This window comes from Lepidochelys kempii, chromosome 9 (genome assembly GCF_965140265.1).
Source record: "Lepidochelys kempii isolate rLepKem1 chromosome 9, rLepKem1.hap2, whole genome shotgun sequence".
Classification (NCBI taxonomy): Eukaryota; Metazoa; Chordata; order Testudines; family Cheloniidae; genus Lepidochelys; species Lepidochelys kempii.
In genome coordinates this window covers 53,684,767-53,710,054 of record NC_133264.1, presented here as the reverse complement: position 1 = coordinate 53,710,054, position 25,288 = coordinate 53,684,767, and the positions used below count along the sequence as shown (strand labels likewise).

The window sequence follows — 25,288 nt, the reverse complement described above, 5'->3', positions numbered from 1 at the left end:
CTTTCAACTTGCTGATACCGGTGTGACTGCTCATTCAGTGTAGGGTACAATGGGGGTATCAATAGGTACAGAGTTTCAGACTGTCAGTCTTATGTTGAATTGGGCATATGCTTATCCTTGGCTGTCTCTTAGCGTCCCATTGCCCTGTTTGCAAGGCATATGGGTCATAGCGGCAGTGGTCAGCTGAAAGTCAGAGACCAGGACATCAGCAAGACTGCAGTACGCTGCAGTGGGGCAATAGTGCGAGCAGCTGGCGCACCGAAGAGTGGAGATCCCTGGTGGAAGCTCTGCTGCATCCTGGGCCTTTGCCATAGGCTCTGGCAGGGTCGTGCAAAGACCTGCAAGCAGGGGTGATTGCACACTGCAGAACTAGGGCGCAAGTGCAAAGAGACAGGGCAAGATGAGCTACAGACAGCACGGCAGGGGGTTAGCATAAGGAAAGGCAGCGCATGCATGCGATGTTTTCAGCTGGCTATATAGTGGCCAGTCCTCCACTGAGCCTCACGCAGCAAAGGCTCTCTCCTAGGTCTTCATTAGCAGACGGCTCAAAGGAAAACCGTTTTCAATCCGACTGGTTAAAACAAGGTCCGTCTTGCCGCTCTAGGTGGCTCTGCCCACACTATGTTGTGGTTAAGGCATAGTACCAACATTCTGGAGATCTGGGTTTGAGCCCTCCTTTGTCTGACATTGGGCACAATCATTTCTGTGCCTCAGTTCCCCATCCATAAAACATGGCTTACAAGCCTTCCTTTATTTGGACTGTAAGCACTGTCTCTCACTAGGTGTCTGGATGGGGCCTGGCCCATCAGGGTCTTGATCTTAGCTGAGACATGCAGCCAGCACTGTAATAAGTGGGTAGTGTCTCTGCACTCTGTGTCCAGGCCTAGCTCTGTAAGAAAGGGAATGGCAGTGTTAATTCTGCCAGGTTGATTGGTCAAACCCACACGTTAAATCCAACAGATTCCTTATGTCATATATGCCAGGAAACAAAGCCCATTGAAAACCAGATCACCTGCCCACAGCCTCCTGAGGGTCGGAATATTGAACTCAGCTGTAAAGACTGGGGCAGGGGAACAGGGGGGCTCTTGTATTAAGGATCTCTATGTGCTGGTTAGTGAAACTCAGCCAGTCTACTGTGCTTTCTCATTCCTTCTTCCCCCATCTTCTTAACGCACAAGGAGGCTTTGCTACCCATCACATGGATCGCACAGCACAATGAGCTGGTCCCTCTCCTATGTAATGTCAGCATTACACTCCACAGCGGTTCCGTACAGCAGTCCCATTTACATCTCCCTGTTCATGTCAGGCCTGATCTGAGAATGTTATTTAACATGCTTGTTAATATGCATATGCCTGATTTGCATGTCAAAAGCCATGATGCATGGGGGGGCCTTTGGTGTTGCCACAGCTGTCCTGAAGCCTGATAAGGTGACGTTGCTGGAATGGACAAGATTTTTAAATAAAAGCCTATTAAAGAATATCGCACGTTTGTTGACAGCAATGTGTAATCATGTGGGCTAACTAACACAATTGTAAAGTGTCATTTAGACAAGGGTCAAACTTCTGTTGCAAGTCATATTTAACACTAGGGTGGATCTTTGGTTTAAACAGGATTAGCACAAATGTTTGGTCCTTGGCTATGTCACAGTTTACAGTCATGTTAGTTAACCCGTGTTAAAGCACACTTACATGTTGTACCATACCAAGCCACTAGCAAAACTGTTTGCAAACAACTCAGGCTGAAATTAGCCATCTGCCTACTCAATGGATACTTACGACTCACTGATCCATTTGCCAAAATTAGGCTTTGGGCCTTAATTCCTCACTCAAATATCCCATCGCTCAGGTTAGTCCCAGAGTTTTCTACATTCCGCACAAATCTGGGGTCTCCTCACTTCTGTTGTTGAAAGGTATTTACAGCAAAAATAAAGAATCATTGCACTGACGTTGTATAGACACTAAAGGGATGAATCTCACGGCATGCGATATTTCCTAAAGGAATCATTTCTTTGTGTCCCTCATTTTGCATCTGTGTCCCACATTTGAACCTAAGAACAGCCATAGTGGGTCTGACCAAAGGTCCAGCTAGCCCAGTATCCTGTCTTCCAACAGTGGCCAATACCAGGTGCTTCAGAGGGAATGAACAGAACAGGTAATTACCAAGTGATCCATCTGTCACCCATTCCCAGCTTCTGGCAAATAGAGGCTAGGGACACCATCCTGGCCTATCCTGGCTAATAGCCATTTATGGAACTAGCTTCCATGAATTTAGCCAGGGCCTTGGAGTTACTGGTTCGAGAACAATTCGTGAACTAAAACGCGGCTACATTTGTGTGATGTTGCACTCCCTATGTTTATGGAAATATGCTTATGAGTTTAAATACAATGTAACTGGAATATGCTTTCTGCAAAAGGGCTCTTGTAAGGAATCATTACAAAGTTTATAATCTACTGAGTGTGTTCATCCTAGTTGTATGAATGTATCAATCTTGTATCTGAAGCTAGAAATATGAAGTATTACTCTAAAGTCCTATTGTAATTATGCAAAGTGTGGGTCATTAATGGTGGTTTATAATCTTGATGTCTCCCATTGACCAGGACAATTGGCTGTAAATGGCTGTGTTTACTTGTAAGCCTTCCTGTGCTCCTGTGAGTCAGGCCAGAACGAATGGAGGCTTGGGGTCTCACAGGACATGTGACCATGTCAGCTGGTACTGGAATCCATCTTAAACCTGGTGTTTTTCCATTTAGAAAGAGGGATGGGAACTCAGAGAGACAAAAGATTCCCACCTTGTGCCAAAGCTATAAAAGGGGGTGGAACAGAACAAAGGGGGCTGCCAGTCATGAGAAATCCCCTTTGTTACCACCTGAGCTGGAACTAACAAGGACTGCACCAGGGAAAAGGATTGGGCCCAGACTAAGAAGGAGTCTAGTCTGTGAAAGAAGTTTATTGGAACATCTCTGAGGGTGAGATTTACCTGTATTCAGTTTCTTAAATGTATTAGGCTTAGACTTGCGTGTTTTGTTTTATTTTGCTTGGTAACTTACTTTGTTCTTTCTGTTATTACTTGAAATCACTTGAATCCTACTTTTTATACTTAATAAAATCACTTTTGTTTATTAGTAAACCCAGAGTAAGTGATTAATACCTGGGGGAGCAAACAGCTGTGCATATTTCTCTATCAGTGTTATAGAGGGCGGACAATTTATGAGTTTAGCCTGTATAAGCTTTATACAGAGTAAAACAGATTTATTTGGGGTTTGGATCCCATTGGGAACTGGGTGTCTGGGTACTGGAGATAGGAAACCTGCTGAGCAGTTTTGGTTGAAGTCTGCAGCTTTGGGGGCGTGGCCCGGACCCTGGGTCTGTGTTGCAGCAGGCTAACATGTCTGGCTCAACAAGGCAGGGTTCTGGCATCCCAAGCTGGCAGGGAAAACAGGCTCAGAGGTAGTTTCAGCATGTCAGGTGACAGTCCCAAGGGGGTCTCTGTGACCAAATCCGTTACAATTTGTAACAAATACAGTCAGAAATAGATAGTTCATCCAGCTCTCGTTGTTGGATGCTGTTGGCATTCCTTCATCATTTTATTTATATTAGTGTCTTATTACATTGTCCATGGATTCTGAAAGGAATAACATGCCTACATATGGCCATGCATGAAGAAACAGCACTGAATATACAAAGCAGGTAATTGCAAGGTAAACAGACCCTGGATTATGCACCACCCTGTTAACCTAGACCTGTGACAATGAACAAACAAACCAGTGTATGTGTTTGAGAATTAGGGATTTGAAGGGCAAATAGAATCTCATGTCTGGAGAGCTTAAGTAACCCACACACCTTCCTGGGTATGGTGTTCTGCCCCATCTAGTGGTACCGAGACCATTTAGACACAGAGTTAAATGAGTCTGCTTTACAGCCTTAGCTAACAGCCAGCTGGCTTTTAGCTCATGCAGTAGAGGCTCATGCACTAAGCTCCAGAGGCCCACCAATAACCGGGATCTGTCCGTGTTACACTTAGAAGTTTAGATCCTTCATGTGTGCCCATAACTTTATTTAACACTTCCTTCTTCATAGTCAGCATCACCATGGTAGCTGAGGCGGCCACTCCATTCAGCCAGTCTGCATAAGCAGATCCATCTCCTCTGAAGGACTCTATCAGAATAGAATTCACTGTCATTTTCCGCCTTGCTGGATAAGGATAGCTCCCAGAAGACATTTACTTTCTTTTTCTTGTACCAGTGTAGCTTCCTTGTTACATTACAATCATTATTTTTGAAGGCCTTGTTCATTCTTACTCTTAAACGCTAAATGCCAAGAGCACAGGTTTTGTTAGACTTCTAAATAAATGTAAACATTTTAACATTACTTTCTTTACCTTCCAGGTGTCTCTTTAGTTTTTTGTCTGCCCCCCACCACCCTGTTATTGCACTATCTGCACACCACAATTTTTAATGTGTTTATCACATTATAATAGCCATGTGAGGAAGGCCCGCGCTATGCCCTCTGCTTTACAGATGTATATAAACAGTTTGCAGCAAGCCAGGTTGCAAGTCTCCCTCCAACTAGCTGTCTAGCTGGGCCCTGCTGCCATGCACTGAAAGGTCCCTACGGCACATTGATCTATCCCACTTTAGTTAGGTTCAATGGAAATGTTTCATTGTGACATTTTCAGAATGGTTCATTTCTATGTCAACCTTATTCCTTTTTTTGATCCTAAAAGCAGCTTATCTTGTGATCCAAAAAGCTATTCCAAGCTGAAAAACGAATTTTTTGTTTACCTGCAGCTCTGACCGCAGTTACCAAAGACATCAGGACCGCAGCTGCCTGGTGGAGCTGGGGTGGGTGGAGCAGGACAGGAAACTCATGCTCAATTGGGCCCAAGCACCTGAGCCCTGCACCCTTTTTGCCAGCTGTTTCAACAGGCAGCAGAGGGTGCTACAAGCTCTGCAGCCCAGGGCTCCTCCCCGACCACATCCCAGCTGGGCCCCTTCTCTCTCCCTCTCCCCAGTCCCTGTTGCCGCCAGTCCTGCAGCACCAAGCTGAGAGATGTAGCTTCTTTCCAGCTGACCCCATCCTGGCTGCCACCACTGCTAAGCCCCAAGGGGTCAGGGCAGGCTGCTCCCTCCCCTCCTTCCCCCAGAGGAGACTCCTCTAGACCGGGGAGGAGAGGGGCTGGGGGGACGCAGGAGAAGGGTACCCCACCATGTGGGATGGGCAGGGGGGTGAGTTAAGGGGAGGTGGAAGCTCTCACATGTGTACTGACTGCCCTCAGAAGTCTGGTGCTTGTAAATGCAGCAGTTGGCGTGCGGGCAGAGGGGCATGGCCTGTGGTCGGAAGAGGTGGCAGCACAGGCCTCGCGTCCACCACTTTGTTACTCCCGGCCCCTGGTGACTAGGGAAACTCAGCCCTCACCGCTGACCAAGTTTGCCCCCGGTCGCAGGGCTCATAAGTAACCTCCCTCCCACTTGGGATCTATGGCAATGGCCTTCGCCTAACTTATGGTTGCCATCTTTCTACTTTCACAAAACCAAATACCCTTGCCCCCCACCCGCCCCGCCCCTCCTCCAAGGCCCTTTCTCCGAGGCACGCCCCCCCCGTTCACTCCATCCCCCTCTCCGTCTGCCGCTTGCTCTCCCCACCCTCACTCACTCACACTCATTTTCACCAGGCTGGCTCAGGGGATTGGGGTGTGGGATGGGGGTGAGGGCTCCAGTTAGGGGTGCGGGCTCTGGGGTGGGGCCAGAAATTAGAAATTCAGGGTATGGGAGGGGGCTCCAGGCTGAGGCAGTGGGTTGGGGTGCAAGAGGGGGATGAGGGCTCTGGCTGGGGGTGCGGGCTCTGGGGTGGGGCAGGAGATGAGGGGCTTGGAGTGCATAAGGGGGCTCCAGGCTGGGGCTGAGGGGTTCAGAGTATGGGAGGGGACTCTGGGCTGGGGCAAGGGGTTCAGGTGCAGGGGGGGATGCTCCAGCTGGGGGTGCAGAACCTTGGATGGGGCTGAGGATGAGGGGTTTGGAGGGTGGGAGGGGGATCAGGGGTGTAGGGTCCAGGTGGCACTTACCTCAGGCAGCTCCCAGAAGCAGCGGCATGTCCCCTCTCCGGCTCCTATGCAGAACCATGGCCAGGCAGCTCTGCACACTGCCCGGTCTGCAGGCGCCGCCCCCGCAGCTCCCATTGGCTGTGATTCCCGACCAATGAGAACTGCAGAGCCAGCACTTGGAGCGGGGGCAGCACGCAGAGCCCTCTGGCTGCCCTTACACATAGGAGCCGGAGGGGGGACATGTCACTGCTTCCAGGAGCCATGTGGAGCCACGGCAAGCAGTGAGCCCACCTTAACCCCACTGTGCTGCCGACTGACTTTTAATGGCCCGGTTAGTGGTGCTGACTGGAGCCGCCAGGGTCCCTTTTTTATGACCAGGTGTTCTGGTTGAAAACCGGACGCCTGGCAACCTTAGCCTCAGTCCCCCGCCATGCCTGTGACCATCCAAGGAACAGCTATCTCTTTAACCTGGTGCTCCGCAGTTAAGGTTAGCTTCAAGGGCTTGTGAAGCCCTAGAATCCAGGTATGCACACCAACAGGTCTAACCTGCTGTCTGGTGTACTCCTCCCTGTCCACGCAGCCCTATCCCCACTAAAGAGATTTCAGCTTTGCTGGCACTAGGGCAGGAGATCCTCGCAGGAACTCATACCAATCTATTAGTATTCTCCATTATACCCCAGCTTCACAAGATCTACACTTAATAAAGGATCCTTAAGCACAGTTGTTACTAGCAGCTGGGATCCCATTCTGCTTCACTCTGGCTTATGATTTGGTTAGGATGACACCTTGCCAAGCACATGCTGGGGACAGCTCTGCTGCCCTTTCACTACACATTAATGTTAGCAATTGTTCATTGCCCCTGCTCCCAAAAATAAAAGGAACTTGCTCCAAAGCACCCAAAGTGTTCACACTGGAATGATGATAACAAATGCAAATGAGGCCTGGCTCATTCCACCTCTTCCCCTGGATGCCAGCAGAGTGGAGTAGATAGCTGTATCCTTCAGAGCCTTTGCCATGGGGCAGATGTATCAATAGCCAGAAATGCCATAGCCAAAAGGGAGGAGGCAGACCCAGTCCTTTACCATAGACATGTACCTTTGTGAGCCCAGTATGTGTCCCCTGGGGCTGACCAAAGAGGCCCATGGAAGGTTCAGCTTGTGCCAGAGACAGCCCCTGCCTCTGGAGCGGGGCTGGCAGCCGCTTACGCCTGCGCTCTCTGGTCTGCACTCAGTGCTAGCTCTCATCTAATCTCTAAATGGCCAGGGTTCGCCTCACCTCAGGCAAGTCTACACTGCAAAATTAAGTCACCATAAGATACACCTGTGTACAGCCACCATGGAAAGTGAACTGGTTTTACACATCCACACTACGCTCCTTGAGTTGGTGGTGTGCGTCCCCACCGGGAGTGCTTGCACCAATTTCACTGTCAGTGTGGGGCATTGTGGGGTGGGTTCTGACAGGCAGCAACAGTCGATGTAAGCGATGCAGGGTCACTGGCACTGCAGCGACCTAACTCCATCGACACACTCCTCTCACGGGGGTGGAGTTATTAAGTTGCCGTAGTGGGCGAGTGTCATTGGTGGGAGCGACATTGCAGTGTAGAGGCTTACAGAGTTAGGTGAGTGTACATGCCTTACGTCAGCCTAGCTCTGTAGTGTAGACCAGGCCTCAGATACAGCTCTCCTCGCAGGCCCTGCCATGGTGTGTGGGCTCAGCCCCTCCCCAGGGCGGAGGGAGGGAGAGCTGGCTCTCTGGAGCAGGGCTCTGCCTGTGGAATTCAGTCCTGCCAGAGACCCAGTGGCCCAGCCTGGCCCCTTTTCGAGCATGGTGTAAGACACAGCTGTTAACCAAGCTTCTCCTCTGCCTGCAGGCCTGGGATCTCCTGGCGCACAGAACACTGACCCCCATTCTCGGAGACTGATACTAGCAAAAGCCCTCGCCATCATTCCCCACTGGGGCAGCCCCATGTGGGGCAGCAGTGCTGGAGGCTGTGACATGGTCAGCAGCAGGTGTTTCCAACCCCACACATCCTTCTCCCCTACACCAGGGCCGGGGGAGTGAGAGGAGCATTTGCACATGGGCAAGATAATCAAGCCTTCCTTTTTCTCCTTCTTTACTGTATTATTTCTGCCCTTCCCCTCAGGGCCTGGGCTAGGCCACGCCGGGGTCCCCTGCCTATGCCAAATCGCAGCTGACATTCAAGTGCTGACTCCCAAGCCTTATATTCTCGAGTATTGCTTCCCTGGCATTTGGTCTCTGGAGCCAGGCTTCTTGCTACACCCGCAGGATCTCAGTGATTCCCTGCATTGGCCCCGTCCCCAGATCTCTGCTCAGCCCTCAAGTCTATCACCTCTCCTCCAGGTGTGCACCATGATCCCCAGGTGGCGCTGCCCATGGAAAGCCTTCAGCCTTCCTAGGTGGGTCCTTTGCTTGCATAGCACCCTGGGAAACTTCATGTAGGGCCAGTGTCTTCCCTAGGGACGTGCCAGCCAGGATCTTCTGCTGCTTCTTTCTTTGTGGTGGTACCTGTCCAGCTTCTTTGTCCCCAGGCTGATGCTTGCGCCCCTTGAGCCCGTGCCCAGCAAGGGGTGGAACAGCCCAGAATACCTCATGCAGGCATCTAGGTTAAATGTCTCCAACACGTTTCCCTCATGGCCACACTCATCACCCCCCTGCCCTGCACACCCTGCTCCATGCATGGGGTGTTTCTGGCAGTCCTCTCATGCCCCATGCTCTGTCTGATTTCACTGCCCTCCTCGCTCAGGAACACCAGCGGCCCTTTGAGTCCTTCCCTTCAGAAAGGAGACCCACTGGCTGCTGGGGGAGCAGCCCAGCAGGGCTCCATCCCAGGAGTGGCAGATTGCACGTGGCTTTGGTGGCCATTCTACGCCCCAGATGAGGTCTCAGGTTCTAGACTTCCCCTTCTCGGAGCCTGTTAGTGTCTAGGCATGCTCCCTCCTGGGGGGGTAGGGGGGAGTCTAGTTCCACAGTAGCTGCTGTTGGCTTGATCTCCATGTACGAAGATCTCCACAAAACTCTGTGCCTGTCTCAGCCACATCACTCTGTTATCAGCATTAACTCACTCAGTGCGTGGTGGAGCCCTAGAAACACACAGCCCAGCCCCACATATCAGCCTCCTTGATGCGCCAAACAGAGCCTCTGCAGTTGCTCAGATCTTACAGCCTCTGCCAGTCCCCCAACTCTGACATGACCCTGCCCTGTATCCTCTGTGCAAGGGGTACACTCTCCTGAGAGGAGATAGCATGAAGATGGCACAAATACCACCTTAAAGCTGGCTTAACCAGGCACATGGGGGTAGGGTTGCCAACCCAACACTCATGTGCAACCATGAGTCTCCTAGAATCACTCTCCCAGTGGCTACTGAAACCAATCTAGGAGATTTTAATAGGCCGCTAAAAGTCCATTCGGCAGTGCATGGGGCTAAGGCAGGCTCCCTACCTGCTCTGGCTCTGCGCGGCTCCTAGACGTGACCAGCAAGTCCCTCTGTGTGCTGCCCCCACCCCAAGCGCCAACTCCGCAGCTCCCATTGGCTAAGAACCACGGCCAACGGGAGCTGCAGGGGCAGTGCTTGCAGGCAGGGGAAGCATGCAGAGCCACCTGGCCACCCCTGAGCCTAGGAGCCAGACATGCTGGTCGCTTCTGGGAGCTGCCCAAGGTAAGAGCCACCTGGCCAAAGCCTGTACCCCGAGCCCCCTCCTGCACTCAAACCCCTAATCTCTGGCCCCACGCCAGCCCCCGCCCTGGAGCCCGCACCCTCTCCCTCTCCCACACCACAACCCCAGCCCTGAGCCCCCTCCAGCACCCAAACTCCCTCCGAGAGCTTGCACCCCACACCCCCTCCCGCACCCCAACCCCATCTCCCAGTCCAGTGAAAGTGAGTGAGAGTAGGGGAGAGTGAATGATGGAAGGAAGGAGGGATGGAGTGAGCATGGGGCAGGGCTTTGGAGAAGGGGCAGGACAGGGGTGTGGCCACAGAGAAGGGGCAGGGCAGGGGGCAGGGCAAGGGTGTTTGATTAGACAGTTGGCAACCCTACATGGGGGTGGGGAGTTCCTTGCAGGAGGGAATCCCCATGTGATATGAAGGCAGCAGAGCCAGCCCTACGCCACCCCGCTCTGCCAGCCCATCATCTGGAGCTCACCGCTGCCAAAAGGGCGCCCCAGTGGCCCCGGCTGTGTTCCTCCCTGAAGCCCCGCTCCTGCTCATCCTCTTCCCCCTCAGGCACCTGCGAAGAGGTGAGCACGAGCAGTGAGTGGTGGGCGGGCGGCGGGGGACCTGGAGGAGGGGAAGAAGAGGTATGGGTGAGCTACTGGCCAGCTGGCATGTGGGGGGGGATCAGGGGAGGGGGCAAAGAGGCACACATGTGGTGGGTGGGGAGGCCTCAGGGGAAGGGGTGGGCAGTGGGGCTGAGCAGGGCTGAGGGTGGACCATGGGCAGGGCTTCATGGGGAGGAGTCCGAGCGGGCCTGCGGGGGGGGCATGGTTCGGGCATGCCCAACCTCCCCGAATGGAGGAGTCAGGCCCCACTGTGCAGTGTACGGAGTGTGCTGGGACGGCAGCCGGGTTGATGCTGTGCTCCAGTGAGCCCCAACTGTAGCATGGCCCTGTGGGGGTACTTGCAGTCAGGCACCATTTAGAGCAGCTCTGGAACCATGGGCCAACCCAGAGGATCATCAGCCCTGTAATTGGATTGGGAAGGGGATTGAGAAAGGTGGCATAAATGGTATATTCCTGCCCTATCTCTGTCCTCCTCCTTGTCCTGTGCAGGGCACTCCTTGGCCACCATCTTAGTGTCCCCACTATATAGAACAGTGACTCCTGCAGTGCCCCTGGCATCGCACATTTGGAAAGATGGCTCCCACGCACAGTCATTCGAAGGCCACACAGTGCCTCACAGTTCAGTCACAGAGAGAAGGGTGTCCTGCCATTGCCCACCGATGGCTGGGGCTGCAGGGATGGTAAGTCAGTCGTGGGACCTCCCCACGCTGGGGAGAGACAGAAAGGCAGTTGCTTGCCCCTTGCTAAGGAAAGTGAGGCTATCCGGTGCAGCAGAACAGGAGATAGAGCTACAGTACCGAGGTCGGAGGTAATCTGGCGACCTCCCTCTCAGCTGAGGGTCAGTGTCTAGTTCAGGGTCTCTGATAAAGCCTCATCTTTCCCCAGCACTGTCCCAATCACCCTGTTTTCTCCACAGAAGAACAACACTTATCATTGAGTGAAAGCATGGCCCAGTGGTTAGGACAGTGGGCTAGGTGTCAGGAGACCTGTGTTCCGCTCCTTGTTCTACCACCAACTTCATGCATGACCTTGGACAAGTCACTTAGCCTGGCTGTGCCTCAGTTTCCCCATCTGTAAAATGAGGCTAATAGAACTGCCCTTCAGGTTCTCAGGTACTAGGGTAATGGGGGGAGGGCATTCAAGCCCCACAGAGAGGTGATATTTATGTGGCTAGCTTTATTTAACACACCTGGCCATGCCTGAAGATGGCCACAGCACCCACAACAGGCCAGCTTCTCAGGCCCTCAGCTCCTATTCAGACACCTATAAGGGGCAGATTTTCAGGGCCTCTGTACAGGTGATGGGTGGGTATCAGCTTTGGCATCAGCCACGTACCTGTGCCATCTAGTGGCAGAGCGAAAATACAGCGCTACTGCTGGGGGCGGAGAGTGAAGGGATTACAGAGCAGGGAGTGAGGGGAAAAGAAAGAGGGATGACTGCAAAGATTAGAAGGGGCAAGAGTGAGCCAGAAGGGAGGCGAGGGTAATGTTAATATAAAGGCAATACTAGGCCACTCAGAATGATAGATTCCACTTGCTTTTCCCAGCTGTGACATAACTGTACCTTTCTATTGTACATGTCTGTGTCCAGTTCCAAAGCATCAGCCTGGCCGTCCACATGGGTGTTTGCCAGAATCATAGAATCATAGAATATCAGGGTTGGAAGGGACCCCTGAAGGTCATCTAGTCCAACCCTCTGCTCGAAGCAGGACCAATTCCCAGTTAAATCATCCCAGCCAGGGCTTTGTCAAGCCTGACCTTAAAAACCTCTAAGGAAGGAGATTCTACCACCTCCCTAGGTAACGCATTCCAGTGTTTCACCACCCTCTTAGTGAAAAAGTTTTTCCTAATATCCAATCTAAACCTCCCCCACTGCAACTTGAGACCATTACTCCTCGTTCTGTCATCTGCTACCATTGAGAACAGTCTAGAGCCATCCTCTTTGGAACCCCCTTTCAGGTAGTTGAAAGCAGCTATCAAATCCCCCCTCATTCTTCTCTTCTGCAGGCTAAACAATCCCAGCTCCCTCAGCCTCTCCTCATAAGTCATGTGTTCTAGACCCCTAATCATTTTTGTTGCCCTTCGCTGGACTCTCTCCAATTTATCCACATCCTTCTTGTAGTGTGGGGCCCAAAACTGGACACAGTACTCCAGATGAGGCCTCACCAATGTCGAATAGAGGGGAACGATCACGTCCCTCGATCTGCTCGCTATGCCCCTACTTATACATCCCAAAATGCCATTGGCCTTCTTGGCAACAAGGGCACACTGCTGACTCATATCCAGCTTCTCGTCCACTGTCACCCCTAGGTTCTTTTCCGTAGAACTGCTGCCTAGCCATTCGGTCCCTAGTCTGTAGCTGTGCATTGGATTCTTCCATCCTAAGTGCAGGACCCTGCACTTATCCTTATTGAACCTCATCATATTTCTTTTGGCCCAATCCTCCAATTTGTCTAGGTCCTTCTGTATCCTATCCCTCCCCTCCAGCGTATCTACCACTCCTCCCAGTTTAGTATCATCCGCAAATTTGCTGAGAGTGCAATCCACACCATCCTCCAGATCATTTATGAAGATATTGAACAAAACCGGCCCCAGGACCGACCCTTGGGGCACTCCACTTGATACCGGCTGCCAACTAGACATGGAGCCATTGATCACTACCCGTTGAGCCCGACAATCTAGCCAGCTTTCTACCCACTTTATAGTGCATTCATCCAGCCCATACTTCCTTAACTTGCTGACAAGAATACTGTGGGAGACAGTGTCAAAAGCTTTGCTAAAGTCAAGAAACAATATATCCACTGCTTTCCCTTCATCCACAGAACCAGTAATCTTATCATAAAAACAGGTTTCAGAGTAACAGCCGTGTTAGTCTGTATTCGCAAAAAGAAAAGGAGGACTTGTGGCACCTTAGAGACTAACCAATTTATTTGAGCATGAGCTTTCGTCTCTAAGTCTCTAAGGTGCCACAAGTACTCCTTTTCTCATCATAAAAGGCGAATAGATTAGTCAGGCATGACCTTCCCTTGGTGAATCCATGCTGGCTGTTCCTGATCACCTTCCTCTCATGCAAGTGCTTCAGGATTGATTCTTTGAGGACCTGCTCCATGATTTTTCCAGGGACTGAGGTGAGGCTGACTGGCCTGTAGTTCCCAGGATCCTCCTTCTTCCCTTTTTTAAAGATTGGCACTACATTAGCCTTTTTCCAGTCATCCGGGACTTCCCCGGTTCGCCACGAGTTTTCAAAGATAATGGCCAATGGCTCTGCAATCACAGCCGCCAATTCCTTCAGCACTCTCAGATGCAACTCGTCCGGCCCCATGGACTTGTGCACGTCCAGCTTTTCTAAATAGTCCCTAACCACCTCTATCTCCACAGAGGGCTGGCCATCTCTTCCCCATTTTGTGATGCCCAGCGCAGCAGTCTGGGAGCTGACCTTGTTAGTGAAGACAGAGGCAAAAAAAGCATTGAGTACATTAGCTCAATGAACTCATTAGAAGGCTGCTATAAAGAATGCACTATATTACGACTGCCTCATGGAAAAAAGCTTTGCCTTGGGGAGGGAAGTGAGGCGTGTATCAGCTAGGTAGCAGCTCCCTCGGTCTCGAGGTGCCTAATGCCACACTACAGCAGCTGCTTGGGGTAATGCAGGGAGATATGTGCCCTGACGGACTCACCAACACCACTTGCCAGAGACCCGGCGTATTCCATGGCGGGCTCCGTGCCAGCTACGGGCCAAGCCTGCCCTTCCATAGTTTGTGAGCTCTCAGCAAATCTCAGATCAAGCTGGTCAGGCTGCCAGCACAAATCACAAGGCCCCAGACTAGCAATCTAGGACCTTGATTTGACAGCTCCAGCCCCTCTGATCTCTCCCAGCCTTGCTGTTTGATATAATTCACCAACAGCCCAGCCAGTCCCAGCACAAGCTGCCTGAGATTTGTTCCTTTGCAGATTCCAAAAGCTAAGGAGGACAACAGAGAGATCTGACACTAAAGCAGCAGTCACACCTTTAAATACCCCCTGGTGCTTTGGGAGCAGGGTACCAGGACAGTTATTCCCTACAACACCCAGCTGGATGGAGGCTGGAGAAAATGGAGGGGGGAAATAGTAGGGAGCTTTGGGATGAAGGTGGGTGGTGTTGTGAAAGGGAATGAACATTAATGCAAACCCTGCTAACCCAGCATGGCTCTTTGCCCCCATTAGTGGCTAAACCATACAGAGAAATTAATGAACCTGCTACTACCTCCAAGCTAATAGAGTTTAGTCAGTGGCAGCTCATGCTTTTAAAGCCCGCAGTCCAAGGTTTGATCCCCACAAGTGACCAGAATAAGGGCATTATTGTGTCCTGGCCCATTCAGCATGTGTCTGTGTAGCAATGATGTCTCTGGGTGGGTTATTGGCACAGGGATTGAACCTGGGACCGCTGGATTTTAATATATGAGCCTCTACTGCCTGAGCTAAAAGAGACCCCTTGATGCCCCAAATGAGGAGCAGGCTCATCAGCTTCTAGCTGGCCTAGCCACAACTAGAGGGGGGTTGACTGCCACCCCAAGCAGGCATTGCTTACACCTCTTTGTGTATTATCATCATACCTGCCTGCTTTTTCACCACCCTCCATTCCAAAATAAATCTAAGAGTGAAGTGCATGGCTCTGCTTCCATCACTGTCCCCAGTACCAAGCCCCAAGTCTCACTGACTTCCCAAGGCTGGAAATTGATCCCCTGTAGGCGTCTCAAGTCATGGCTCTCAGAATCAGTGGCCATTTTTGAAAGTGTTGGCGCAAGGTCAGACAGTCCATAGCACTGTCGGGAATGAAACCCAGGTCTCCTTGTTACCCACCTGTGCCTTAATCACAAGGACATGGTTCCTAAGACATGTGGGACCAGGCTTTCCAGAGATCTCAGTGCCAAGCTGTCTAGTGCTGAGCACAGATCAGTAGGCCCAAATTTTCAAAAGAGCTGAGCTCCCTTTAGGCACCTAAATAGGGACCAGATTTTCCAAAGAGCCCAGCAACCAATGTGCAGAAAATCTGGCCCTGTGAGGGGGTATTTGAAAGTCTGGCTCCTGCAGCCTGTTCTTGACTGGGGGACTTGGGGGAGGAAGAAGCTCTGACCCCAAGCTGGAGAATGTGGGGAAGCAGAGACTGGGAAGTCCACAAGTATAGACCAGCCCTTCTCCGAAGTCTCCTGCAGAACCTCTGTCCGAGCCTGAAAGTTGTGGTGCCAAAAGAAACTGCTTCCACCCCTCCATGCCCAGCAGACCCATGCTGCGCATGCTCGGATCTCAAAGAGAACTCTCCTGACGAACTTCCTTTGGGTTAATTCTGTCCCTTCTTACACAGAACTATCTGCCCAGGTGGGCCTGATCTTGTGAGGTGCTGGGGCCCTCCCCGCCTACTGACTTCAGTGAAAGGTGCTGCTCATGCTCAGCACCTTCCATGATCGGAGACCGTCAGCACAAGCAGAGCCCTGGGGAGCAGAAAGGAGATCTCCCAGAGGGCATTCAATACAGCACCCGAGAGTAGTAAACGTGGGTTTTATTTAAAAACATGACATTGCAAAATAAACTACTAGCACTAACTTCATACAGTTCATCTATCTGTGTCCATGCTGGCCTGTGTGTGAGGGGGAGGGAATAGATCTCTGAGCAGAGACTATAAATTTCTTTGATGCTAATGCCATGACTGGTCCCCCTCCCTCCTCTGGTCCCCCTGCCAGGCCAGGCATAGCATACATGGCATGAGATAGAATACATTGGACTGAAGCAAGCTCTTTCACAGACACAGGGGGTGGACAGGAATTTCTGGAGCAGTGGGACAGGGCTCTCACTCCTTGTCCCCCTCCCCCAGCCTATACACACGGCGTTAGCAGCTGTAACAGCTTTACCCCAAGTAGAATTTTTCCCACTTGCCATTCCTGCATGTTCAAAGTCTTCCAAGAGGCTAGATGCTCTTGGGGCAGCCCAGGGGTTCCTCCTCACAGGCCAGACCCCTCTTCTATTTCTCCTTTAGAAAACAAAAATAAATCCCCTTTTCTTTGGGGATGAGTGACGCTCTGCTGGAGAACACCTTGCTCTCGGATCTCAAATAGGTCTCTTCACGGGTTCTCGCCCACCGGCTCTTCTTTTCCACGTGTCCTGGGAAATCCACACTGGAAAGCCCAGTTTGTTCTCCATTCCCCTCCTTGGAAGTGCAACGATGTCTGGCCATGGTCTGCACAGCTGGGTTACAGAGCAATTTGCATAGTGGAGCTCAGACGCTAATAAGGAGTTGTTTTCTTACAAAATAACATGAAAAGGCTAAGTACTGGTAGTAAATATGGATAGGCTAGGAAGGGTGCGCTCAGGGGTCCGTTTGCAGGTCAGGGCTAGACCAGGCCAGCTGCCTTATCTTGCACATTGTATTCCTTGTTCTTCTTCACCCGCCAGTTGATGATGACTAGCAGCAGAATGCCAAGGAGTTTGTACCCCATCTGGAGGCCTATGTATCTGTCAAGAGAAAGAAATAGAGAAAAAGAGAGGTGTGAAACTACTAGGGACAAACTCCGATCCGATCCGTTGTGGGTAGGCCATCGGGCTTGGGATGGCTGGTCCCTGTGCTCAGTAAGATGGCTCTGCTGCTTCCTCAGAATGAGCCCCGAGCTCTGCTGAACCTTTGGAGTCTGCAAGCTGACTGAGGAGAGGCATTGCAGTGCCATAGCTAGGGCTCTGGCTTCCTGGCTTTGCCACTGAGTGCTGTGACCTCAGGCAACACCTGGCTCCCCTGTGTGCCTCTCCCAACATTTGTGTGTTTAGCCTGGAAGCTCTTCAGTGCAGGGACTGTCTCCTGCATGGCCAGCACCTACCACAATTCTGCCCCAATCTCCACGGTGGGCTTTCAGCCTTCCTGGGACACCAATAACACCACTAACTGTTCAGCTCTGATAGTTAGTTGGGCTGCACGGAGGGCTCTGCGATGAGACCGGCGCTCTGTGGGTGAGAGGGGGCCATCCTAACTCGGAGCCCTCTCCTATCTACACTTTAACCTATCCTAAAAGAAAATCCCTGGGTTATATTTTAAATCCCTAAAATATAACCCAGGCAGGAGACAGGTTACTTGCCTCACACCTAGCAACCCAGTGAGCGAGGAACATCTCTAAACTGCTGAGGGATAGGGTCTTTGGTTTATCCCACTATTTACAGTAGCAGCAATGTTCGGACCATGCTCATACATGTCCTTCCTTTCCCATAGTCTCAATCCCCTCCCTTGCTCTGGTTTGTCTGCCTCCAAGTCCCTGGACTATCTTGAGCATGCAGCCAGTTTCCTGATCACCCCCCGAAGTCTGTCTCAGTCCTCGGAGCCAATGAAAAGAGAAAAACTTCTCTCAGGAACCCCCTTCCCAATGCCACCTTCTGCCACCGCTTGACTGTCAAAATGGACTCCCCAGGGCCTGGGGCTCTGAGGACATTGCGAGTGTATGGCTCCCTCAGAACCACCAGCCTGACCCATTCCAAGTCAGGGATGGGCTTGTCCCTAGGAGAGCGGGCTCTGAGTACCTGCTACGAAGGAAGTCGTTGTTGTAGTAGGCGCAGAATCCTCGCTTGCTGCATTGCTTATTCCAGTGGAGGCAGGAGGAGTCAATGATGACACCAAAGAGAGCTGGAGCAGGTAACCAGGCTGCCGTGGCCAGGGGGAGAAGGGGAAGAAAGAATGTGAGACCAGAGTCACACTCCTTGCCCCACAATATAGACACAGCTGCCTGTTTAAATTCCCTCTCCTGTTCGCATGGAGGGTGTTTCCAGCCAGCCCTCAAACCCGGCCTGGCATCCTGCTCCTCCTGGAGGCAGGCCTGATACTTTGCATCTGCTTTACCGCAGCTGGAGCACCCTTTCCATTATAAGCCAACCCAGCTGCTTGGGCACCATGCCAGCACTCTCCCATCATACCTATGCTTGTCTGGTCCCTGTAGCCGGAACTCAGTCAGTGGCTTGCTGTGGCTGTATGCAAGGCGTGCATTGCAAGCGCCAGGACCGGCTGTGCCCATGGAGCGATTCTGCCCCACCCCTGGATGCACAACAAAATGGCGTCCTGTGCGCAGCGTGACCAGGTGCGCCCTGTGCATGCCAGGTCATGCTGCAGGGAGGCTGCCATTTTGCATGCAAGTGTACAATTGCATGCCTGACTAAAAACATCCCAGCACCCCACTGGCCTCAGTTCCAGTCACTCTCTCTTCAGAGCTCAACTTGAAACCTTCCTCTTCACTTTAACCTGTCACTGAAATTGACCCCTCCATTTCTGCTTTCCCCCAGTCTTCCCTTAGTGGCTACCCACTTCGCACCACTAATGGGGCCTTGAAACGGGTGTCAGTTACACTTACGCTCCCCTTACAGCCGCTTGACGTTGGTGGGAGAGATCCCCAGCTGAAGTCAAGGGAGGTCTGATGATTTCCACCAGCTGAAGATCTGGCCCGCACAGCAGTGTAAACCGGGGTCAGTGTAAATGGGAATTGGGCTCTACATTCCTTTCCTGCCGGCATGATAGCGGCTGCACCGTTTTCTGAGGGATGCTATTTAAAAGCACAGTTCTCTCATGGGCCAGATCCTTGGCTAATGTAAATTGGCGGAACTCTGCTGAAGTCAATGGAGCCCTGCTCATTTACACCAGCCCAGAATCTGACCCAGAATGTTTGCTCCAAGTGTTGAGGGAACTTTAATGTCTGAAGTTGTCAGGACATCAGCGTTGTGGCTCATCCAGCCTTTCCTGGTCACTAGGGCTGCCCCTCTTTGTACTTTACAATGTGAAGATTGGACAACTGTCAAAAATGCCAACTTTCCTGACATGAGAAATGATCTAAGTGTCGTCTGATGGAGGGTTTCAACGGAAGCAGACTGTGCACTGTCTGCTGGGACAGCTGAATGGGGGTCACAGAAACCATCTTCCACCACCCAGAGAAGTTTACCTCTTAGGAATTAAAAAAAATGGTTCTGCTTCATATGAACAAAGAAATAAATGAGACACAGACCGAAAGGTAAGTTAGGGCTTGTCTACACAGACAGTCAGTTCCTGGGGTGTAAATCTACCTCACACTAGCCTGCCGCACACTAACCATCGAAGTGGACCCTGCTGCTATGTGTTAAATGTTCCCTAGTGTGCTCTAATCTACTCCTGTTTCAAGTGGGGTAGCTCAAAGTGCGCTAGGGAACTCTTAGTGCACAGCAGTGGTGTACACAGCAAACAACAGGCTAGCGGGGGCTAGATTTAGACCCTGGCTTGCTGCAAACTAAGAGTTCATGCAAACAAGCGCTTAGACAGTCAAAAGAAATCCAATCCAAAAGGGAAGGGAAAGGGCTAATGTGAGGTTCTGATGAACCCTGCTGTCCTCTCTCCAGTCTCCAGCTCAGACCTGCGCTATGACATTATATGATTTACATGCTTCTTTCCTCCCAGTTTGGTGGCTTGTACAGGGAGCTCGAGTCAGACAGACACTCACCTAACAGTCTCATCAGTAAGAACTGGACTCCAATAGCAAATGACTTTTCATCCTGGTTCACCAACCTGTAGGGGAGAAGTTAGAGAAGATCAGATCCAAAAGCTGGACTCATCATTTTTGATGTATTGCCCTGTGCAGATAATGAACAGGTTGGAATCTGCATTCCAGTGGCTTGGGGCTCACCACGTCTCATGGGATGTGCAAGGCTTAAAGATACAGTCAAGCCAGATTTCTCTTGATGTGGAAGATGTGGGGCAAAGGGATGTTTAAGTAATTCCTGAGGAAATGGGCCAGATTCAGAGGGGACATTATTAGTGATTGGAGCTGGCTGGAAGATCGTAAGTATTTTCTGTGAAAAATTTCAAAAGAAAGGCGATATATTTCCCCCCAAAATATTTTGCAGAATTTTTCCAACGAAAAACTGAAAACAAAGGTCTGAGAGAGGATCTGATTGCTGTTTATAAATTCATTAGCGGGTAAACACCTGAGAAAGAGAAGAGCTATTTAAGCTAACAGACAATATTGGCACAAGAACAAATGGGTATGAAGTGGCCGTGAGTACATTTAGGCTGGAAATGAGAAAGTTTCTAACCACCACAGGACCGAGATTCTGGGATAGTCTTCCAATAGGAACAGTGGGGGAAGCAATCTAACTAGCTTTAAGATGGAGCTTGATAAATATATTGAAACATTATATGACAGATTACACGTCTGTGACAGTAGGTGACTGGACTGTGGCCCAAGAGGTCTCTTCCAGTTACATGTTCTATGAAAACCCCAAACCTGTTGGATATTGAAAACTGAAGTATTTCTGGTTTTCAAAAATCTCTCCCCAAACAAACATTTTCCAGTTTTTGAAATATTGGTTGTTTTTGAAAACTGAATTTTTTTCTGTTTCTGTTTTTTCATAAAATGTCATCAAAAACAAAAAATGTTTGCAAAACTTGGTTTAGAAACAAGGCGGTTTTCTTGTTAGAAACCCGTTTCTAAGACAAAATGCTGCTCAGGTCGCTGGTGATGTAAGTCACTCCTTGGCAGTGGGTGGAAGGAACTGGTGTGCTCAAGGACAGAAAGGGGAAGTAGCAGGAAAGGCAGCCAGCAGATGGGATGAAGGTAAAGATGGGGAGGAGCTCCACAGCATCTTGGTTGATTTTACTGCTGCATCTACTCAGTGGAATGTAACTTACACCACCACTTACATCACATCTGAATTTGGCCCAATGACTTGTGTGATACAGCATGACCAGAAGGCACCTGGAGAGTGATATAGGAGAGATATGTAAGTCCCAGGATGGGAAGAAGCCTTATTCCCTGTAGAGGGAAGAAAGGTTTCTATAGCTTAATTAAAAGCACCTGAAGTCAATTAGAGAACCTGAAGTTAGTCACCTGATAAAACCCCCTGCTTCAATCAGCCAGGGGAAGGAGTTGGAGCAGAGTGGTTTGGAGTTGGAGCAGAGAAGAGTCTGGAGAAGTGCCGTGGCTGGCTAGAAGACCAAGACCCTAGGTAAAGAGACACCCGACTTGTGCAAAGAGAGAGGGCAGGAAGCCCCACAAGCTGAAGAGCAGGAGAGGGAAGTAGCCTAGGGGAAGGAAGCACTAGTTCAAGTGGTTTACTACTATCCCTAGGGCCCCTGGGCTGGGACCTGGAGTAGAGGGCGGGCCTGGGTCCCTCCCTCTCCACTACCCTTCTCTGGGTTACTAGTGGGACAGTAAGTACCCTAGTTCAGGGGCAGGAAACTGTGCCCTGAACCCCCCACCCCAAGAAGAGGAAGTGCGGGACCCATCATAATCGTACCGGCAATTTGCCATACGTGGTGTGAGACGTGGGATCTCCGCGCTAGGGACTTAAAGCAGGGTTAACCAAAACCATCCCGTCCCCAAGATGGATGACGTGGTCAAGGCTCTAATACAAGCCGCTGCGGCCCAACAGGAGGCTACCCGAATCCAAGCAACCGCCCAACAGGAGGCGACTCAGGTGCAGCAGGAGACTAATCCATTGTTGATGAATCAGGCTGCCCAGGACTGAGCTCTGCTACAGGAGCTGGCAAACCAGATGAAGGCCCTTATGGAGCAGAACCACAATTGTGACGGAACCCGGACTATACGGGCCAGCCACTGCCTACAGAAAATGACACGGGAGGATGATGTAGAGGCGAACCTCCTGGTATTTGAGAGAACAGCCCTGTGGGAGGCCTGGCCCCGAGATCAGTGGTCTGGTATCCTCGTCCCGTTCCTGTGTGGAGAGGCCCAGAAGGTCTACTACGATATGGCTGCAGAGACTGCGGAGGATTACCCCCAGCTGAAGGCAGAGATTGTGGCCAGATCCAGAGTAACAACGGCGTTGTGAGCCCAGAGGTTTCATGAATGGCAGTATACAGAGGACAAGACACCCCGATTGCAATTGTTTGACCTGATCCACCTGACCCGGAAATGGCTGCGCCCTGAGGCATTCAGCTCTGAAAAAATGATGGAGCTCCTGGTACTGGACCGGTATACGAGGGGGCTACCATCAGGCCTTCGGGCTTGGGATGGCCAGAATGACACCTCTACCTACGTTGAGTTGGTCTCCCTCGTGGAAAGACAGCTGGGAGCCCGGGAACTGTTCCAGACCCCAGGAGGTGAGACACAGCAAACCAGAAAGACAGCCCAAAACCCAAGGCCCTGGATTGTCAAGAACTACAGAAGAACCATATCTGGGAGGAAAGACACTGAGGAATGGCCCGAGGCCAAGAAGGGACCTGGGGGGTTGGGAAGAGAGGGCTGGGGGGCCAACCAAATAACCCCAGGCAGAGGGCGGCAACTGGAATAAGGGGTCGGTGTTATGAGTGTGGGGAATTGGGGCATATAGCAGCCCAGTGCCCCAACAGGGAAGAGCCTATGCAGTGCAATCTGGGGGATCCTGGGGAACAATGTGGCCTAATCGACCTGGCAGGTGTTGCAATGACCTCACATGGGTATACAAGGTCAGTAAAGATGAAGGGTATTGCGACCATAGCATTAGTAGATTCCGGGAGTGCTGTCACACTGGTCTCGGGGAAGTTGGTGGGGCAGGACCAACTAACCCGGGCCAAAACCACAGGGGTATCATGCGTTCATGGCACCGTAAATTTCTACCCCACAATCCCAGTACAGATTGAGATCCAGGGAAACACTACCAGGGTAACTGCAGGAGTGGTCTCTAGGCTCCCCTACCCGGTTTTAATTGGTAGGGACTTCCCCGGGTTTGAGAACTTACTCCCCCAAGTAGAGCAAGGGGAGGGTAGCAACCCCCTGGCTGAGACGGAGGCATCTACAGATAGTCTTACCCCAATTTTTGCCAAATTTGCCCCAGAGCTATTTTCATCTCCCGGGAAACCCTGCAAGTCTAGGTGGGAAAAGAGGGCAGATAAAAGGCTAGGGACCAGGATTCTAGCAGAGAACCAGAAAGCCTCCCTTGTTGGTAAGCGAACCCGTTCAGGAGGCCAGGAGACAATTCAGGCCAGTGAAGACTCAGAGGTGGTTCCTAGCCCAAGTAGGGGCCACCCAAGGGGTGGAGAAGAAATAGGTCCCCTGGAGTTAGGTCAAATCGGTACCGTACGTGACAGTTTCAGGCAGGACCAAGCCAATGACCCGCTATATGCAAATGTGAGGGAGAAGGTAGTGGAAGTAAATTGCGTACCCGTGGAAGGAAAGACCAAAGGCCCAAGGCCGTATTATGTGATCAAATGTCATCTGTTGTACCGAATAGTGCAAATTTGAGGGGAAGAAGTAGAGCAGCTCTTAGTCCCACGGAAACACACAAGGGCAGTACTAGAGTTAACTCACACTCATTTATTTGGGGGACATCTAGGAGTAGACAAGACACTTGATAGAGTCCTAAGAAGATTTTATTGGCAAGGAATACGTGCGGAGGTCCAACGTTATTGTACCTCCTGCCCGGAATGCCAGTTGCATAGCCCCCGACCTCACTTGCGGGCCGCATTAGTATCTTTGCCTATTATTGAAGTCCCTTTCAAAAGGATAGCCATGGACCTAGTGGGCCCACTGGAAAGATCAGCATGGGGCCACTGAAACGTATTAGTCATCCTTGACTACGCCACACGATATCCAGAAGCCATTCCTTTAAGAAACCCCACATCCAAGGCAATAGCAAAAGAACTACTTCAGGTTTTTGCCAGAGTGGGCATCCCTAAGGAGATCCTGACTGACCAAGGAACCCCTTTCATGTTGAAATTAATGAAGGACTTAGGTACCCTGCTCCACATCCATGCCATATGGACCTCAGTCTACCATCCACAAACAGATGGACTGGTAGAGCGGTTTAAAGGTATGATCTGGAAGGTGGTAGCACGGGACGGAAAAGACTGGGATACCCTTCTACCATACCTAATGTTTGCAATACGGGAAGTCCCCAGGTGTCCACCGGTTTCTTTCCCTTTGAGCTACCTATACGGACGCCACCCACGCGGAATATTAGATATCGCCAAAGAGGACTTGGAAGAACAACCCAACCCAGGAAAGAATGTCACTGAGCACGTGACACAGATGAGAGAGCGAATAGCTCAAGTAACCCCTATAGTAACCCCTATAGTACGAGAACATTTGGAAAAAGCACAAGAGACCCAGCGGACATATGATAACCGCTGGGCGAAAGTATGGAAATTTCAGCTGGGAGAATAGGTGATGCTGCTAATGCCAACAACGGAAAGCAAACTCCTGGCCAGCTGGCATGGGCCATATGAGATAGTGGAAGCCATTGGGGAAGTGTACTATAAGGTCAGACAACCAGACCGCCGAAGACCAGAGCAGATCTACCACGTAAACTTACTGAGGCCCTGGCGTGACCGAGAGACATGCCTGGTCATTCGGAGAGCTCCACCTCAGACGGACGACCCACAGGAGCAGGTGAGGATATCCCCCGAGTTAGCCCCAGAACAACGAACAGAGGTCATTGATATGATCCAATGGAACCAAGATGTGTTCTGTACACAGCCGGGCCGTACGACACTGGTCCAACATCATATGGTCACCAGGCCTGGAATAAGGGTGACGATAAGACCGTACCGGATACCGGAAACTAAAAGAGAGGAAATTAGGACAGAAGTGAAGAAGATGTTGGAACTTGGGGTTATTGAAGAATCCCACAGCCAGTGGTCCAGCCCTATCGTCCTAGTACCCAAGCCTGACGGCACCCTGAGATTTTGCAATGACTTCCGGAAGTTGAATGAAGTATCCCAATTCGATGCCTATCCGATACCACATGTTGACAAGCTAGTTGATCAGTTAGGCAAGGCCTGATACCTAACCACTCTGGACCTGACCAAAGGATATTGGCAAATTCCCCTGGCCAAGAATGCCAAGGAGAAGACTGCTTTCTCTACACCTGATGGCCTGTTCCAATACACTGTCCTCCCTTTCGGACTCCATGGGGCCCCTGCAACATTCCAACGACTTATGGATAAATTGCTGCGACCCCATGCCAGGTGTGCTGCCGCCTATTTAGATG

General features: G+C 51.1%; 1 protein-coding gene across 2 annotated transcripts in view; it reads right to left on the bottom strand.

Annotated features, from left to right (window-relative positions):
- Positions 1–15,857: 15,857 nt before the first annotated feature.
- SLCO2A1 (solute carrier organic anion transporter family member 2A1) overlaps positions 15,858–25,288 on the bottom strand; it is a 119,019-nt gene continuing 109,588 nt past the window's right edge. For both annotated transcript variants that reach the window (XM_073360375.1, XM_073360376.1), the window contains 3 exons: positions 19,804–19,868; positions 17,870–17,990; positions 15,858–16,822 (listed from right to left, as the gene is read on the bottom strand). In XM_073360375.1, the coding sequence (XP_073216476.1) occupies positions 16,702–16,822; positions 17,870–17,990; positions 19,804–19,868 (307 nt within the window). In that variant the 3' untranslated portion in view covers positions 15,858–16,701. The remainder of the gene's footprint in view (positions 16,823–17,869; positions 17,991–19,803; positions 19,869–25,288) is intronic.